Source organism: Molothrus aeneus, chromosome 9, assembly GCF_037042795.1.
Source record: "Molothrus aeneus isolate 106 chromosome 9, BPBGC_Maene_1.0, whole genome shotgun sequence".
In the NCBI taxonomy this organism is placed as follows: Eukaryota; Metazoa; Chordata; class Aves; order Passeriformes; family Icteridae; genus Molothrus; species Molothrus aeneus.
In genome coordinates, this window is record NC_089654.1 from 23,445,470 (window position 1) to 23,465,655 (window position 20,186).

The 20,186-nt window shown below is 38.8% G+C and overlaps 1 protein-coding gene across 1 annotated transcript in view; it reads right to left on the minus strand.

Annotated features, from left to right (window-relative positions):
- Positions 1-20,186, minus strand: part of CDC73 (cell division cycle 73) — a 101,575-nt gene that overhangs the window by 70,793 nt on the left and 10,596 nt on the right. Inside the window, exons 8-10 of the mRNA XM_066555828.1 lie at positions 10,721-10,819; positions 9,396-9,474; positions 330-394 (exon numbers count right to left, since the gene is read on the minus strand). Of these exons, the coding sequence (XP_066411925.1) occupies positions 330-394; positions 9,396-9,474; positions 10,721-10,819 (243 nt within the window). The remainder of the gene's footprint in view (positions 1-329; positions 395-9,395; positions 9,475-10,720; positions 10,820-20,186) is intronic.

Below are 20,186 nucleotides of genomic sequence, written 5' to 3' on the forward strand. Positions count from 1 at the left end.
CGTGTCCCTTTCCAGACACACCTAAGGTCAGCAAAAACCTGGGTATGTTAAGTATAACAGAAAAAGGCTGCACCTCAAGAAGCCTTCCCTGCACACCTTTTTACTGCAGACAAACAAATCCCTGGGGCACAGACCTCTAGAACATGCAGATCAAACAAAACACATTTTGGCTTTTCATAGACAAGAGCTTTCAGCAATTGTTACTCAATCTAAGCAACCTCCTAGAGCCTAGGCCAGAAGGAGAAGCTGGCTCTATCTCCAGACATATACTGTATCTATGTTTACAATCATGTCCATAAAACATATTTGAGCCAAGAGTTGTCACTCACCGTCACAGACTTCAGAGTCATGCCGTGGTAGGTGCCCATGGTGTCAATCTTGAAGCCTTCCGTTTCTGCCAAGGGAAAGAAACTTCCGTAAATCCTTGTGAGCACAGCAGTGTCTTGTCTAAATGGACATCCCTGAATCTCTCTGGAGTTCTTCTGTCAAAGAACATCTTCCTCAGGTGGTGCTTTAGGTTCTGTACCCAGTACTGGGTAGTCACTAGGAAATCTGCTTTCTTTAGACAGAGGTCAGTTTGATGTTGCTGCTTTCTCTAACCATTTAACATGTCTTATACTTGAATTAGTACAGAAAGCTACTAGGTCATTATTTTCTACTTATCACAACTGTTTTATTTGCTACCTGAGTAGCTTCTAAATAATACTTTTCCTGTGGCATGAAGTAATTGGAAGCCCTTCAGACAAAGGATATAAACCTAAATCTTTGTGAGAATATGTTACAACTTGCATGTGGGTCTCAGAAATTCTCCTCACTACAAGATTGAGAAGCCCCATTCATATTCCCAGAATACATTATAATGCAACATATTCAACCTGTATTAATGGAAAAATATACCTAAGAAACCAATTTACATGCCAACTATAAAAGTGTGGCCATTTTAGCTTGATAAATTGACTTCTGGAGTGCTGAAGAGTAACACTGTCATTCTCATATGATACAGAGGACAGAATCTACATAAAATGCACAATACCAGACTAAAGATTATAAAAAGGGGCATTCTTGGGGCGGGTTTTTGTAATTAGTTTTAATTAGATTGAATTTATGCTAAGTGCCAGAAGCCTGCAACTCCCAGTGACTAAACCTGCTGTCAGCAGCCTATTCACTTTTGAAGACTCCTTCCCTGTCCCACTGTTCTCAGCAATTTAAGATCAAAGTAAGCTCCTGAACAGGGCCAACAGGACTCACAAAAAACCTTTTTTCATTTTGTGAATTCCCTAGCCTCATGCATTTACCATCAACTGATCCCATCACACAACCATCCAAAAATTTCTACCTAAATTGGCATAATAATCACCATTCAAACCATGATAAACAAGCATTTGTCTGTATCTAAGCAATTCTGGGCTATATCAAGTAGAATTGGGTAAAGGTAACTGATACTGTGCAGAAACAGCTACTTGGAACTGGTATGTTTTTGTCATTTCTTACACCCCCTTCATTTTGTGCACCAGCCCAAAATCATGATAGACAAAGAAATAAGGCAGAACCAAGCATGGCTCCTACCCAAATTTAAAAAAAGTCCAAGAGAAATATTGAATTTTCAAATCCATTAGAGCTTCTTGCTCTCATCACGAGTAAATTAACTTAAACTGAAACCCAGACAACCTTGAAAACCATTCACATGATGTGGGAAGCATCTGTGGCTTGCTCATCCTTTCTTCCTTAGATGAAGATCATCAGGCACTCAAAGGAAACGAGGCCAAAAAATTTCCCAGATTTAAGAACTCTCTAGTGCCTATAAAAAGATACTCCAGAGTTTGGAACTTATCATACTCCTCTCACCACAAAGACAGCTATCTACTTACTGAACAGTTTGGGCTTGCACCTTTTCCCCCTCAATCATGCCAGACCTGCCACCCACTACCAAGCCAAGATGCCCCATGTCACTGACCATGTTTGTTTTACAGTCTCCTTAGTTCCAGCTGTTCTTCAGCTTCACTTCTCAAGGCCACCCCTCCCTTTCTGCCAGATTAACATTTCTGAACTATAGACATAATTCTGAGAAAGTAAAATGGAGGCACAGACACACATGAATACAGTCCTTTCTACTAAAAAAAAAAATTCTACTAACAAAAAAACCAAACAAATTTTAAAAAACCCACAAAAAAAACCAAAGAAAGCAGCCTAGCCTCCCTATAAAAATTGATACTGTCTCCCTATATAAACTGATAGGCCTTCCCACCTTTCCCCTCAACCCCAAGCTGTAACTATGCCTTGAGTCTTAGCTCAGAGGTCACACCTCTAAACTTGAATGGTCAAAAGGTGACTGCACAAACACTTCACGGAGAACAGGTTGCTCTGTGACTATACAGGTCACTGCTGCAGGGCAGGGAGCACGTTAATATTTCAGGTGGTGCCTGGAGCCTTGTAGAATACTTGGTAGAACTCCCTAAATTGAAGGGATGTTTTTGCTGACTTGTAGAGACGTAAATCAGAGGTGCCTCATCTAGGCTGACAGTTGTTTGTGAATTTCAGAATAGCACCAGCAGAAGAACCTTTGTCCTTTCCAGACTAACCTATTATGGGTTCCTCATGCCTGTCACACAGAGCATTTCCAACTATTTTAGTTAGATATTCTTTCCAAAGAACACAGACACCCCATAGCAAGAGCAGCATAGCACCATCCTCTGTTGTGCCTGGCCTGCTGTGGCTTCTTTCCTCTCAGAACAAATCCTGACTTTGTAATTATCTCTCCATGTTTGTTCCCTGTCTCCATCAGCATTGCAAAGGAACAAAGGCCCACAGAGCCAGCAGCACAGTTAGAAAGTAAATCAAAGGGGAGAGAGGCACCTAGCAGGGAACCAATCTCTGCTCAACTGCCACTGGTTTCATCTTTTGCAAAAGTCTTCTCAAGTCTCTCATAAAATCTGTCCTGGTTCATTTAATGAGCCACGGGAGCCACAAACCACAGCTCTGGCACTCATCAGCTTCCTGCTCCCAGCCTTGTCCTGACCCTTCTTTCTAGCAGAAGTCAGTACCTTGGATGAAGAGCCACTTGTTGCCTCCAGCAAACCCCAGTTTCCTGCTTGATCAATGTTCCCAGCAGATACACAGGGGCCACAGTACTATTCAGAAGCTACTCAGGTAGCAAATAAAACAGTTCTGATAATTAGCAAATACTGGCATAGTAGCTTTGTGCACTAATTCAAATATGAGACATGTTTTATGGTCAGTGTAGGTACCCACCCACATTCCTGCAAACAGTCACTGCAGCCTCTACCAGAGCTGCTGCAGGGCCCATGCTCTGCTGCCTGCAGTAGGGTGGGACCATAGGAGAAACCACATCCCAAAGTGCCCACCAGCTCCCCAGCTTCCTGCCTCAAACTCTCCAACAACTGGAGAAGCAGAGTTCAGCATCTCCAGCTTCCAGAGGGGGATAGCAGCCCCCCTGAAGCAGGAACAGCAGTGACACATTTGTCAGAACACAGCTTGATTGATTATTCCATGCTCTCACACACACCATGTGGTATTGTACCTGTCAGCCAATCACTTCTCTTACAGAAATAAACAGTGCCAGAAGCATGAGCCCTGCCCCTTGCATGTCTGTACCATTTTGTCAGGTCTCAGGAGTTTGTACACTTGGGCACATCCAGCAGCACCCTCAGCTCCACTCACTGTGCACAGCCTGGGCAAAGCAGGAAACAAATGTTTGCAGGTCAGGGACTCCACACTTCCAGCTTCATTCCCACTTCAAAAATTGCTGAGGGTGTCACAGCCAGCTAAATGCTGTAAAAGATATTCAAGGAGCAGGCTCTTCTCCAAGGCCAGGCTCTGAGCCTAATACAGCTGCTCAAAAGCAGACCCGGCATACAAGAGGAACCAGGGCCATGGTGAAGAGGAGCAGAAGAGAGACCCCGGGCCATGCCCCCAGCACTGATCAGCACAAAGGCTGGGCCACACCCTCCAGGAACACAAAAGCTTCTCCTCTGCCTCCCAAAGCAGCTCCAACCTGTGCTGCTGAGTCATGCACCAGCAGCAAGCTGACATGGTAATACTTGGCCAAGAATTCATTTATAACTCCAGCTTCAAAATCCCAGCTCCACTGTGGTAATAGAAGCAGTTAAAATGATAAACCATTGACTAAGAAAAGGGTATTTAAGAAAAAAGAGCCTCATAAATAAAGGTACATGATGGTAAGACTTTGGACCCTTGTTTTTAAGCTTGGAATTAGATTCAGAACAACTATTAAAAAACTTATTGAGGGTCTTGTATACACTGGGAATTTTCAATATAATTACTACCAAGTTGTGACTCACATTTCCTTTAGGCATACAGCAGTCCCTATTAAATGCTTCAATCACAGATCTAACACTAAGGACTAAAGAAAGCAAGCAAAACCCAACAATAATTTTGTCATGAAAAACTGTAATGCAACCTTTTGTTTGCCAAATAGAATCAATTTTAGAAATATATGCATTGTTAAAAACACCAACATCAACACATGCCTTAAAACTACATCTTGAGATGTAAACACAATAACTACAACTGAATAAACAACTCTAATGCCTTAAAAACATAACCTATCACCACAGGTTTTTTCTTTTTCAGTCATTGCATGTATTATGGTCACAGTTTCTCAGTTCCATGACCCCAAGACTGGTAAAAGAACCCTAAACATTTCCAGTGTAGTTCATCACAAGGTACCTTTCTAGCATCCCCATGCATCAATCTGAGTGCCTTTTCTTATATAAAGTAATGAGAGCTAGAAATGAACATAGGCACCCTAATGCATCAGCTTTTTGGACTGATGATATTCTGATTGAGCATTTGGGTGCATGTTCTGTTTCCTTGCACATAATATTAATGCTCAGGGTGCCTTGCATTTGCTTAAAGCCACTGCTCCACATCCATCTAGGTCACCCTGCACTTTGATTCTGCACCTTCTGCAGCTCCAGTTATTCAATCCAGCTACAAACGAGCTCTGATACATTACCCAAAGAATAAAAGCTTGAAAAAGACTCAATTTCTGGAAAAAGACCTGAATTTCTGGAAGGAAGTCAAGGGAAATAAAAACAGAACAAAGCAGCATGTCTCAGACACTGAAGAGCTCAAGTTAAAGCCTTGGTTTGAACTGTGGATGAATAAGACTGAATAACCACTTCTTTTTTCAGCTGTATATTCTTCAAGCCCCAGATAGCAACACTCTGCATACTGCCTGGAAATGATTCACTACCCCACTTCACAGCCCCAGTAATTTCAGCCCTGACACCAAATGTCACTCTGCATGAGTTTACTGAGCACTCCCTTACGGTACTCTATCCTAACAAGTAAGTTTCACACCTAAATTTCCAAGTTACACTGATTACTTTACAAATTCTCTGTACAGTTCATATATAACAACTCTGTAATAATCTTACCAGTAATTAACAACAACATCTTAAGTTTCTCACAGCAATTTATGTGTATTTTCCAGCACAGAAGTGAATGTGCAGTGCTAAAAGTGTAAAGTTTTTAAACTAGTTGGCCATACCAAGCCAGAAAATACAGATAGATCACATTCTTTTTCCAAACATGCATCTCTTGTACATACTCTCTGTTAGGGAAAAATAACAATCATATGAATCTTCAAGTGAATGCAATAAATGAAAGTTTAATCAGTCAAACTAAGTCTGACCAGTAAAACTTCAGAACCTTTTATCTCCTGCTACCAATTCTACTCTCCCTGTGTAAAAGGATATCACACTATTTAAAATAAAATAACTTAGAATGAGAAATGCCTTATAAAGAAACTTTCTTAACAACGTAGATGAGAGAGAAACAAAATGTTCTGGTCCAGAGTCACCTCAAATATAATAACTTCACAGTCCTCTGTTCCCTGGGCTTAGCACTTAGGACTGACAAAATTCTGGAAAATGGCAGTTGTGTCTGAACATCCAGTAAAGTTATAAATAAAATATAAGATGACAACAGCATGAAGTCAACAGCAAACTTGCCTGAAGGAAACATTTGAACACAGTCAGGAATATTCTTTTCACCATCATGGGCTGAAATCACACAGCAAGACTCTCCGATTTACCCTAAACAGGGCTGAAGATGGCTGGAGGGTTTGGGGGTTTTTTGTTTTGGGGGGATTAGTAACAATTGGCTGCTACTATGTTGAAACTTGGAGAACAACAGGAACACTCCTGGAATAAGCCTTAAAGACCTAACCTTGGAGCAGCACAGGCAAATTTGACTTGGCCATCCATACTAAGAGATGTGGGTCACAAAAATGTTACATCTGCAAGACTGCCATCCCATTTCCTGCACATTTGGAAATTACAGAGCAAACAAGCATGTGAAAAAATCTTCTGAGGTAAAGCCACCCAAGAAAATGGGGGAAAAAGACAGAATAGCATCTGAATATTATCTAGTTGTATCTACCTAAAAGCAGAAGAGCACCAAAACATGTATATCTAATGTGTGTTTAAATATCAAACATTAAGGCATACAGGAGAGGACACAAAATAAGCTCCTAAAGCTTATTTTGAGCCTAGGATTTTTAAATCCTGAACAAGACTTTAAAATTATGTTGGTCAAGAAAGTACGACAAACTCAAGTTTGGAAAAATTTCTCCAGTTGTAAAATGCTCACTAATAAACTATAAAAAAACCACTCAAGCAAGTAATACAAAGGAAAGGAAGAGGACTAGCAAGGTAAAAAGAGGAAGTTTAGCACAGGATGCAGCTCTGTACTGTTGAAGAGAAAATACCATCACTAACTGCGAGCGTGGCAGAAACCAAAGCAACAGCAAAGAAACAGCACCCAAGGAAAGTGCCTGCAAGCAGTTCACCTCCTCACCTCCAAAACATCTGAGCAGCTGGGCAGGATGGGTGCACTGCCAGGCAATGTGTTCTTCCACTTTCCATGTGGAAACATCCAAGATGTGCAATTCCTACTGCAAACAACATTCTAATGCTTCACTGAACTTGAAGGATGTCAAAGGAAAGGTTTCTCTGTCCTGCCTGACCAAAGCTGCAGGAACAAGACCCCCCTGGACAAAAGGTGACCAAGCCCTGTCCCCTGTCCCTGGGCTGCTGAGCAGTTCCACTGAATGCACCTGGAACTCAGTGTTTGCTCTTCAAGAACAGCACAATCACCACCCCCTCACACTGACTGTTAAACCACTCTAGCAGCAAAGCCTGTCCCATCTGGCAGGAAAATTTTAAGTTAGTCTACCAGAGAGGCATCCTTATACATTGCATCAGAAATAATGATCCACCACAAGAAGCAGAGAAATTTGGCTGCAACTCAACAGTTTACTTAATGCATGTTAAAATTCCTAAATTTACCCTCTTAGCTCTACAAGCTTTGAATTTCTTATGCTAAGGACAAGACAGCTAATGGAAAAACTCTATTAAAGCCCACAAATATTCAAAGAAAAACAGTTCACCTCTTTGCTGCCTAAACTTGAAATACTGTAGTATCATACAAAACTGAATATAGGCAGTGTGCCACAATCCTGCTGCAAGTAGAAGAGGACTACTGTGAAGCCTTGCTAGGATTTCAGTACCTCTGAGGAAAGAGCCAACAGGTGAGACACAAAGAACAAAGCCTAGAGACACTGTCCTTTGGCTTTGTGTCACTTTTTAGCCAAGCCCACCACTGTGCCCATTGTTAGAAGCACCACACCATCCTGCCTTCCACTGTTGGTAGCCAACACAGGTAGTCACAGAGGGCAAGGTGTGGGAACCCTTCAGAATGGCAGAAATCTGTAGGATTCAGCTTTATCGTGGGTGTTATCCACCATCACTAAATAAAGGTGGGTACAGTGGCATAAAGACTGCAAGTTATTACTCTCTGAACTTAATTATCTTTCTTTTCCTTCAAAATTCTTTCCCTAAAGTCCCAATACTGCAACCTTTCCATAAACAAGTACAATTCCAAATTCTTACTCGACTTACTGTAAAAAAACCAGTTTAATGAAAAAGAAACCCTTTTATTTTTATTGATGACTTTTAATAAAAAATAAATTAAAAATCCCATAAGGAATGGGCTCACTTGTGACAGAGCTGTAAGTGACATGCATCACTCAATTCTAAGCAAATGACATTATCTGTGCATTAATGCCTAATTATGACAGGAAAACCACCTGTCCTCAGAGTTCCAGGTAGATTACAATTTAAAGGTAATATTTTTACAATAGAATACCCTATAAGTAAATGAGATCTTTGCTATTTTCTGAAGTTAATTTGAAGCCAAAGAAGATCTCAAATATCTCTAGGTCCTCTCCTAAGAAATCCAGATTTTAATTACTAATTCTATGTAACTTCCATAAGTGAGGTACCAATACCTTTGATAAGTCAACCTCATGTTTAAAATACCTTCTTTCCAACACCTCATTTTTATTTCCAGTACTAGCCTACACTTAGCTAATGTGGTATTCTTAACCTATGTATTTCTTTAAATATCCCTAGAAACCTGAAATACAAAATTAACTTTGTGTGACTACACCAAATATAAGTAACCAGAAAGTTAAGGCAAAAAACACTCTCTAAAATGGACTGTGACAATGAGTTATTTTTTTTTAGGCAGGTAGAATATGACCTCATCACAAAACAATCTTTCAACTGGAAAAATTGCTGCAGTCCAGTCAATCCCATTTCAGCACCAAGTGAAACCCCAACACCACATTCTCAGAATCACACAAGAGGAAGAAGCAATTCAGAAATGTAACACAATTTGCTTCTTGACCTTCTGCAAGAAGCACAAAACCATCCAAGCACAAGAAACAAAGACTGCAAAATAAAACCACAGCAAGACATGAAAGTGAAGTAACTGAACTTGTGCTAAAAACAAGATTAAAAAAAAGCGATGGGAGCAGGAGAAAAATTGCATTAGAAAGGCAAATCATCACTCAAGTTCAATGTTCACAATCTTTTCAAACTGGTGAGACTTCTTCAATATTGAAGATTGTTTCCATCTCCTCTCCAGGAGGGTGCTTGTGTTTTGCACTGCTGTTCCCAGTTTGCTTTTTCATTTAAATAGACACAACTAGATAATATTTACTTGCAATTACTGAAGGCAACCTTTAGAGCAACTGTGATGGTTTGAGGAGAGGGAATCCATTATATGTTATGAACCTGACAGTTATCCTTGCACTTGTGATTTTTTTATTAATTGCATAAGACCCTCTCCAAACAATTAGGTAGAAACAATTTCTACAAAATAATACTTCTGGATTTTATTACTTGGAAAGCTATCTTTCAGCACAATTACATCTCTTTTTTTGTCTTTTCATAGGTTTGTGAAATAATAGCAGGGAAAACCCCCTAACATGAACTTGGTGACTGGGGAGTTTTGGTCCTCAATTTTTTTTTTTTAATTTTGAAAAAGGCATTGCATCAACTTACCCTCTTTGCCTTTAAATCTTTCCTGATCATATCTGTTGTAGGCAGCTGGAATAGGTTGTTTATTTCGTAAAGTGGGATCCTAAAACAGGTTAAAAAACATTTGTAAAACATACTAAAAAGTATTTGATGGTTTTTGAATTTCATGAAGAGTTACTTAGAACTACTCAGGAGTATAAAACCAGTTCCATTTTGTAGGAGTTTCAATGCATTTGAAAACTTCTGATGTTTCCATTCAATATCCACTTACAGTCTTACAGAAACAGTTTAGTACTGAATGCAAAGAGAATAACCTGAGGCAAAACTGAAATAACAAACAGTAACAAACTACATTATTAAAATCTCTACTGGGTTTTTATTATACTTAAAGAATTAGTGAGGAAAAAAATCATTAACTGACAATTCATGATTAGGGCTCCAGCTACACAAAATTTCTCTTGTCAGCCAGATTAAGATAAAATTTTGCTAAATAAAATAAATAAAAACAAATTTTGAAGGGAAAAAAGAAGGCATTCTGGGAAAAAAGTTTTTAAAAAGCACCAATCTAGAGCCACATTCAATATCAATTCAATCCTTTTTGTGGATGGCTTAGTTATGTATTCACATGTATTCTGAGTGGGACATTTGAATAATGCCATGCACAATCTAAGAAATTCAACACAAAGCAAATATTTACATGTTGGAATTCATCTCACTATTTAAATTTAGTTCTTTGTTAAATGCAGTAGCAGCAAAAACAAAACACAGAGTACAATTAAACAGCTTTTAGAGCAGACTACCATCATGCTCAAAGATACATTAGGTTTAATAGAACACAATAGTAAACACCACACTTCTAAACAAATCCTGTCTAATACCTGGATAGAAGTAAACAATACAGCTCTAAGTCTGTCCTGATTTATCACAGGCAAAAGAAAGCTGGTTCGAGCTGTTCCCACTCATGAGTCATGCTCCAGATTCTTAAACATTTGCTACCCTATCTGTCAGAAAAGCAGCAAAACATTTCATTTGAAATGGCAGCACTCTCATGGAATACACTTTTTGCAAATAGATGCAGCATGTGGCTAATGCTTGATAGATGCAGAAGCTGGCACTAGCAGATCCATCTCTCAGTAACAAGAGCATATTGAACTAATTAAACTAATATATTCAACTCTTTAAATACCAATAAATGCAACTTAAATCAAAGAATAGCTGTGAAGTTATGCTTCAAAAATATGCATTTTTTGGAAGAAAACCAAAACAAATTGTGTATGTAATAGTGAGAAGAGACTGTACTCTCACTTTTGGTGTCCCAGCCCTTGTGTCCAGCCACACACTGCCCTTACCGTTGGTGCTGTGTTTGGTGCAGGTCTTTGCTCAGGTGCTCTGCCTTCTTCTCTGGCTTTAACTGATTGAAGAATTGCAAAAATATTCTTGGCAAAGTTCTGAAAAAGATATCAGGTACCTGTGAACCTTACTGACCATCTGCATTTCATATAACAACCAGCCAGGTGAAGACACCACTTGGTTAACTTACATTTCACCAAAAACCAAAACTGGTGCACCAATTTCTTAAATTGACCCCTTTTCTGTGACAGGATCCAAACATTAACAGGATTTTAAGGCATCACTGCAACCCCCTATTCTTTAAGGGCCACACCTGCTAAATCTAACTAGCTTCATTACACTACAAGGTAAACCAAACTCCTCTCAAAGCACTTGTAACCTGTAAGGTACAGAATGAAGTGTACACAATGTCTCCTACTAATGTCAATTTTCAGTAATGGTTCACCAGTAAAAGAAACCTTTTTATCAATTAGGGAAAATAGCTTTTTTTTTACTGGTTCAGAATAATATATTCACAAAATGCTAACACTGCTCCAGAGTATTGTATATTAACACTGAAGTGCTGTTAACACCACTGGCATCATGAAACAAACACATGAATTACAAAACAAAGACTTCTGGGGTGAATTTTGTAGAAATCACTTAGAGAGCTGTACTGCAAAGCCTCCCTAAGCCTGCTCACTTGACCTCAGTGAACATCTTGTCAATCCACTGCAAGCCACCAAAGGAAGGAACTGGAAAACCATCAGAAACCTCTTATGAAGGCAAAGCCATCCCCTGAGCAAACCCAGTTCTTTTGACAAAGTCTGAGAGAACTCACATAAAACTGTATTTAAAGTTATTTTCAGTCAGAAAAATCCCAAGGAAAAGACTTTCAAGAGCTGCAAGCCATGCACATATCAATTATAAAAGGATACTCAAAGTCTAAACCACAAGCTTTTACTGCAAATTCAGATTTCTCCCTAACTGTGGCCTGGGCATCATATCAATCAAAATTCTTGTCATTGCTGTGCTTTATCACACACTGTCTCTAGGAAACAAGGCTACTCCATCCTCTGAAACTCACAAGGAGGAACCAATTAACAAGAGGAGCAATGTCTTCAGAGTGACTGTCCCTGCGGAACCCAAATCTCCCAGTCACAAGGAAGTTACAACCAACATTCACATCCATATTTTACTCATAAAACCTACAGTTAATATAGTCTTAAAGGGAGTTGTAATTTCAAATTATGAACTTTTCCAAGGCTTTTAAACACATGGGACTTTAATAGCCTTAAATTGCACATCCTGGACCAAACTCAGGTAAACACCCCACAAGGTTGTTTCTCCCATCTGCTGACAACAAGCCACTAATAAGCATGGAATCAGAAGTGTTCTTGCTGAGATCTTTTTCCCACAGCATGAAAATGCAAGTCCCCCAGGGCCACAACTAATGACTGTTTGGAAGGGGAGAAAGGCAGCAGTGTTTTAACAAGCACTCAAACTAATATCATCTTCTTGCTGGTCACTGACTTGGTCAGGGATATGGGATTACATTACTGTGACAGAAAAATGATTGAGCAGCAAGAGCACTGCATGTACCTGCTGATTTGTAAAGCCCTGCAGAGTTGAAGACTGCTAAGCTTTCACTGTTCATCCCTTCAGAGATCAGAATATGAATATCCATTAGCTTCTGCCCTAGATTTAGTTAAACTTAGTTAAACCAAGTGCAACACTTTTACCACCAAAAACTTCTGGTCTGAGGGACAGAGCAGAAAAGAAGAGGATAAAAAACCCAAACATCAAAATATTTGTTTCTCTGCACAGATGCTCTATCCCTTGCCAACACAGTGACTAACACACATCAACTCAAGTTACTCTCACTGATGGTGATTTAATGCCAGGATGTTTGTGGAGAAATCCCAGGGCCAGTCAGATCAGACTGCTCTGATAAGGAAGGCTTAATGAAGTCACATCACTAACTAAATTTCTTTTGTAATAAAAATACTTCCATTGCAATATATCACAGTTTATTCTAAAAAATTGCAGTCTTTAATTTCTGTAGCCCACCATAACCCCAATTCTCATTAGCAAAGACTTCTAGTCACTACAGCAGCTTCATCATGCTAGCAAAAATAAATATTTTTCTAATAGTGATCATCAAGGATAAACACTGGTTTCAGCTTCATTGAAAACAATTCTAGAGGAAGAAAAATTGAAGAAAAGTATACTTCATCTCATTCATCTGAGAACAATGAAACCTTAAATCCAACATGTAAAACTAGAAGTATACACCCTGTTCCATAATATGGCTTACAGTGCTTCAAAAGTTTCCTATAGCTAAATTGCAACCAATTTTTCATCAGATTTACATTCTGATGTTTCACTGCAGAAAAACAGGAGCCTAAGGAAAAAACATATAAATTCAAAAAAACTCTTGAACTGACAGAAAGGATTTCCTGGATGTGCATCCTAGAAAATCAAGAGCTGCAGAATGCTGTAAACATTGTCCAGACTTGGAGTAGGGCTGGAGAAGGAAGAATTGAGCCCCAACTGCATTTCTTTACACATTTGCTTGATATGCTGAGACATACTGCTAAATCCTTTAGAGCCACTGGCAGACTGGAAGGCACGATGCTGTGCCAAAAAGGCAATATTCCTATCACACATCCTCAGTAATTCCTATATATGGAATGACAAGAAAAATGAAAACAGCACTGAGATGGCCTCATAAAAGCACAGCAGAAATTAAAACACTGCTCATAAGGAACATGAAGTGATAAACTGTATATTTAAAAGAAAATATTTTGCACATCTAAAATTAAAGCACACATTTAAATCTCAAATTCAAATCAAAAAGTAAAAAATCATTTAAGGCATCACTCTCCTATGCCTTCAGAATATGTATCTTCAATTTGCAAACTGTTCACCAAGTTTGAAGTCGATTTTCTCTCCTCCCTGCTCTTGTAATTCCCAACTGCAGGGACTCCTGGTACCCCTCAAACTGCTCTCTGCACACCTTGGAGCTGGACAAGCCATGCTGGGGCACACAACAAGCACACTGCCACACAGGAGAGTGTAGATGAACCACCTGGATAAAGAGGTGTTTGTAATCCTGCTTCCAGTACAATGGTAGTCTAAAACGTTCACATTACACTACTGGAATTTATATTGCTAAACAACTAAGAGCACATGATGACTCTGTCAAGCTTCAGATTAGGGAGCCTTTAAAAACAGGTTGATAAAAATTGAACTTGTTCCAAACCATTTGGGGAAAAAAATAAAAATCAGATGCTCCTTTTCCAAAAAGTTAATCTGGGCATTTCTTTGTGTTCCACAGTAAATTAACTGTGAATTACTAAAGCTGAACTGAAAACATAGCTGTGAGTATATTTGCTCTCTGTATAGCTGTGGACTATGCTCCCTGTACAGCTCCCTGTGTATTTATGGACTACATGTTCAGTAAAATGTGCAATTTTCACTTGTTCTATGTTATCGTCACTAAATTTTTATAGCAAGAATATTATATGAAAGAAAACTGAAACATTTCATTTGAAATGTTAATTCAGAAGTGTGAAACATCAGCAACACTGTAATAGCCTGAAGATACAGTACAGCATAAAATCTCAAATCCCAATCCCCTTCATGCATAATCCTAGTTTATTTCTCCTATGAATGCAGCATATGGAAATACATATTTTTTTAATAATTATGTTAGAGCAGTGTTTAAGGAATTACTTTATTACTTTTTAGCTGACCTAAATATCTTTCAGGAAACATAATGCTTTATTTTACAGATTTTCTGGTCAAATTCAAGGCAAAAGACAAAACAAGATTTATTACTGCTCAATGTAAATACAATTTTTAAAATCCGGCCCATCTTTCCCTTAAATGCTACATTCAAAATGTTTGCAGTAGTGCCTGGCAGCAATAAAATCATTTGCCTAGTTTTACTAAGGAAGGCAGTCCTGCATAAAGTGGAGTTTGGGCACTCAAGCTGTCCTGTGACATTTGTGCACAGCCACTCCAAAGCCAACCTCCTGCTCCACCTGGAGCACTGATGAGGACACCAGTTCCTCTTAGCCTGGCACACCTCTACTTCTGCAATTTGGTATTCAAATCCCACTGCTGTGAACTCCAGGAACGTGAGACAATTCTGCCACCTAGAGCCCACACGTAAAGATGCTTACACAATCCATTTCTCTTAAAATCAGCAAAATTTTCCTCTCAGACCTCTTAGTTGTCTAAAGTGATGAAAATACTATTAAGTCTTGCTTCAAAATTGTTTTTCCAGCTAAATTAAATTATTGAAACTTTAATTGCAACTGCAGTATTAACCTCCTCACAGGTGACTTCACTAGTAAGAATGGTCAAGACTCATCAGAACAAAAATATGATTTCTCACATTTACTTCAAATACAGTAGTTACTGTGAAAAGGATCAAACCTATAAAGAAAATACATGAATTTTGAAAATAAAATATGCAAGTACTAATTGCAGTAGTAATATTTTGCAGGTGGTAACACAAAACTAAAAATCATCACCACCACAAAGATAAGCTACACGTGTGGGGAAAAAAACAGTTCTGCTCTTTAATACTTGTGTACAAGAATATGGAAGACCACAAAATAACAACATTCTGGAATAATTCAGATGCTGTATTAGATAAATTTGCAATTGTGAGTTACTTTCAAGGTAAATGCCACAGAGCAGGAAAATGCCAACCCCTCTAGCTAGGTCAGCTATAAAACTCCAATCATCCTGCTCAGCTCTGGTCTTCTCTCATCATGCACATAAAAACACCCAGAAGCCAGGGGTGGCACAGTGGGGAACTACAAATCAAAATTATGAAATTTAATACATAAAACTCACAGTCAAGAGCTATGAAAGTCTATTCCCTTCTGTATTAACATCTTGTGTCATGGATAACAATACACTGGGCATCAGGTAACCTTCCCAAAGAAAGTACAGGTAACTACTACATTACAACAGGGCTGCAATAACTAAAGATATAAAAGCGGAAAATCTATGAAGGCTTAAAAAACAAAGTTGTTCATTTAATCAAATTAGTTGTTATACAGTATAAGATGTCTATGCTTTCAGCACAAAACTTAAGAAAATGTGCTGGATAGCCCAGTCTGAGTCTTTCACATAAGAACAGAAGATATAAAAATATAAAGATCAAGGAAGTTTTTGGTATATATTAAGCAGGGAAAATATAACTACCCAGACCTCAAGAGAATCAAATTCACCAGTCTGCAGCAGTGAAGCAACAGCAAGAAAAAAAAACCAGACTATTGCTTCAACATGTCAACCTTGACCTTGTAAGTAATATACAGTTAAAGGAACAAGGTTACACTTACAGAAAGATACAATTTCATGATGTAAAGGTTATGAAACTACAGAGACTCAGCTCCACCTAACTCTGATCCCATAGCAACTCTGAACAGTTTCTCCACTATAAACAGTCACCTGCAGAAAGAGCCCACATGCCATCACTCTTAGATTTGACACACACCTAACTCCATTAGAATTGTGTATACCTCAAATGCCAATTTCTCCTGTCCAACTTACATGGTTCTAGTGCAGAGCTTTTCCCTGGACTGTCTCCAGGCAGGCAGTAATGTTAGGATGCCATACAGGTCACTCATTGCCATATAATGCCTGGCAAAGTCTTCCAAAGATTTACACAAGGGCTCAGGAAGGAGAAAATATTTACAGATGTGCTAAAAGCTGAGAAAGGCACCAAAGCAGCAGCTGACAGATGTGTCAATGTGTCTGCCTGGACAATGCACCCACATCAGGAGTGTGCAGCCACTGTTCAGCTTTTTAGCTGTAGAGATTTAGAAAGGTTATGTGCTATAACCTTTAAGACTTCCCATATCTTTGACAGGCTGGATTATGTTATTTCCTTGTACAGAGGGTTGGAGTTCACTTGAGAAAATATAATTCTAATATACTTGCAACTGTGAGAAAAGATAACTGAAGAGTGCTGGCCAAAAATTAAAGTTTTAGCAATAAATTGTAGCATTTTCCCATGAACTGGGTGTGGCTGAGGTGGAGTTAATTCTGTTTTAGCTGCCCTGGGAGGCAGAGGTGCTGATAGCAGCCCAGTGTTTTGGCTGCTGCTGAGCAGTGCTGACCCAGCCCCAAGGCTGCCCCCTCACCACTTCCATGGGGCTGGGCAGGATCTGAGAGGACAGCCAGGACAGCTGACTCCAGGGATATTCCCCATCACACAGCATCTGCTCAGCAGTAAAAGCTAAGAGAAAGAAGGAGGAGGGCATTTCTTGTTAAAATATTTGTCTTCAGGAGCAACTGCTCAAGGTACCCAAGCCCTGCTCCCCAGGAAGTGCCTGGAGATTTCCTGCTGCTGATGGGAAGCAGAGAATCCATCTTTTGTCCTCCTTTGCTTGCCCACACATCCTTTGTTTTTAATAAATTGCCTTTATATTGACCCACACATTTTTTTGCATTTTATTTTCTCCCAGCCATCCTGCTGAGGAGGGAAGCAGCTTGGTGGGCACCTGCCATCCATCCAACCAACCATGGTCAACTCACCACACTCCACAGAGACAAGGATGAAAGGCTTTTTTTCTTTTTTTTTAAGATCATCTGAAATGCTCAGAGCTGCTCATATCAGAACACTAGTTCATTACCAAATCTACAAATTCACAAGGCCAGTATTAGTGCATTTCCAAGAATCCAGCTTTAAGATCCCACCCAGTTACCTTGCTGCTTATCTAAGAAATAGTTCTGAGTAACCTGGGAGATTAAAGATAAATTACCAAATATAAATCAAGTACACCAGCAGTCACAGACAAAAACACACTCTCCAAATACACCTGTGAATGCTACTTTAATTTGTTCCCATGGGAAAAATTCAAGTGCCAAATACATTTACAGTATTGAGATGAATTGAGGAGGTTTTTCCTTCAGAAAAGATTGCTGTTGCCTGCTACAGAAGATCATAAAAACAAAAGGATTTTTAGGAAAGAAAGCTAGAGGAAGGATGTGAAAGGAAAGAATCAATTTCAGCATAAACAGGTTTTTTTTCTAGGTATTCAATGGTTTGTTTTACAAAACAGCTTCCCATTTATCTAAAAACACTCATACAACTGAAACTGTGCAGAGCACTGATGCAAAGCTTAACATTTCAAACACTTATGATATTAAATAATCTATGTATGGATTCAAAACTCTTCCTGAAATTAAATTCCTCTAAACAATATATACTGTCAAAGAGTTCTAAAATTAAGTTACTATGAGAAGGAAAAAAATCCTTATACTAAACAGATGCAATTTGGCTCTGAAGTGATCACATAAAAATGCCACATTATTCATAAAAATCTAGAAGACTGCAGTAGACTTGGGGAAAGCCAACAAAATTTAAAACAAGAGAGTGGGATGATTCGTCTACTAGGAATTAAATCAAACACTGACTTTCCAAAAGAGGTAGAACTGCATAATAATGATACAGAAAACTATGGAATAAGAACTCAACAAAAAGTTTTAAACAAAACATAACAAGCAAGCAGATAAATGCAAATGCAGACATCTTAAAACCAAAAGAGGACAGGTGAACTGAAATGCCTGATTTTACAAACAATAGCAACCTCATAGAAATCAGTAAGAAGACATCCAGGAATCAATACAACATCTGATCAAAAGAGGGGAGCAGAGAGGTCACACAGACAAGGGACCTGTGTGATGCATTACAGAAATCTTAAGGGTCAAATAAACTGAAATAAACTGGGAATGCTAAAGCACCTTCTACAACAGGAGCATCAATGCACTCAAATTACACATTCTCATAAACCAAAAAACAACTCTCAGCCAGGAAAATATCTATCAGTGTAATTTCAGCAAGGGGAGATTTGTGACAATGAAGATGCTGGCAAAAAAAGCAGCAGGTAAAAGGACAGAATGCAAGTGTCATGAGAACTTTTTTAAATGTTAAAAAAGAACACTACATCACCAGAGACTTAAAAAAACATCCTGGAACAGTTCTATAAAAGCAAACTTCAGAATTGGGAAGTATGTCCAAAAGGAGAAACAGTAAATGTTTCAGAAATACAGTTAATATTTTTGACATCTATGAAGAATTTGGAGAAGCATACTGCTGGAGGAATCAATATTTTCTTCAAACATATCAAAAGCAGAGGAAACCTGTCAGTAAGCTGAAAAGGTCAAGAATTTCTTTTGTACTGTGGCCTTTTACTTTTGTGTACTTTTTGCATCTTAAGCTGTTTGTGCATCTTAGTTTATTTACAGAGAACACTGGGAAAATCTACACACACAGGGGTGTTTCTCTGTGGAAAAGAGCCTCAGAAGCAGCATTGGACTGAAGCAATTTTTGCAAAGAAACAACAAAATTTACATTTAGGAGTGCTCACTGTTTGTTACCATTCACACAGGAGTTCCAAAGGAATTCAGATATTAAAAAGGCATCTACTGTTGAAGTCAATTTTGGTTTTAAATACTCTAGGAGGATTTAAGAGACTGCAGATAACTCTTTTTATTGTAAATTTTCACTATCTGCTCGGTATGGGTTTATCAGGCACATCAGCAATTCAAGTATCATACAGAAGAGTCAAAACAGCATTGGCAGAGCAGTATCATGCTTCCCTGACCAAAATTCTTAAAAGGAACAGGGAAGAAGGGAAGAAATTTGCTTGAGACAAGGTATCTGAGTTTCTTTACAAGCTTCAAGAAGGTCTTTACAAAGGTTCTTGAAATAGAGGGGGAAAAAAAAGGAAAAAACCCAAAAACCAAACAACCCTCCCAACCAAAGTACAAATGAAAAACCTGAGCTGTTCTGGGTTGAATCACAGCCCTCAGTAACATGTGATGTTTCTCTATCTACTTACTTTCAGAGCTACTTGTTGGAAAATATAAACATTAACACTCGGTGATTGCTGTCCAAGCTACCAAGAATGTTCCTGCAAGCCTGCACAAACCGAAATAGAAGATTTGCTGTTATGCCCATACACTCATCAGGCTGCTCACAGTAACTGCATCCAAGAGCAAACTTCACCTCTTGTTTCTTGTCTTCCACCCTGTGTCATGTTTTGCTTAAAGTCACTACCTCATCTCACTGTTTCTACAACAAAAACACTCATCTCTTCCCTACTATCTTTGCAATTTCACTTGGAAGACAAGTGGAGATAGGAATGCCATGAATGATTCACAAAAAGAAGAAGAGCAACAGAGATTCCTTTGGTACAAATCTTCCCAATGACTAAAACATCAAAGCTTTTACCAATTTATCAGCTCTCAGCAGCAAGGCTGCTACAAATCTCTGAGATTCAGTGAAGCAACACTCACTCTGTAGGTGGCACACAGGAATGTGCCACATACCCAGTAATTACCCCATCATTCATGAATTAAATGATTCTACCCTGGGACAATACTGGGAAGTTGAGAGTTATGTAAAACACTGTTAAAAATAAGATAAATGAAGACTGAGAGTTCATTTATTTTTAA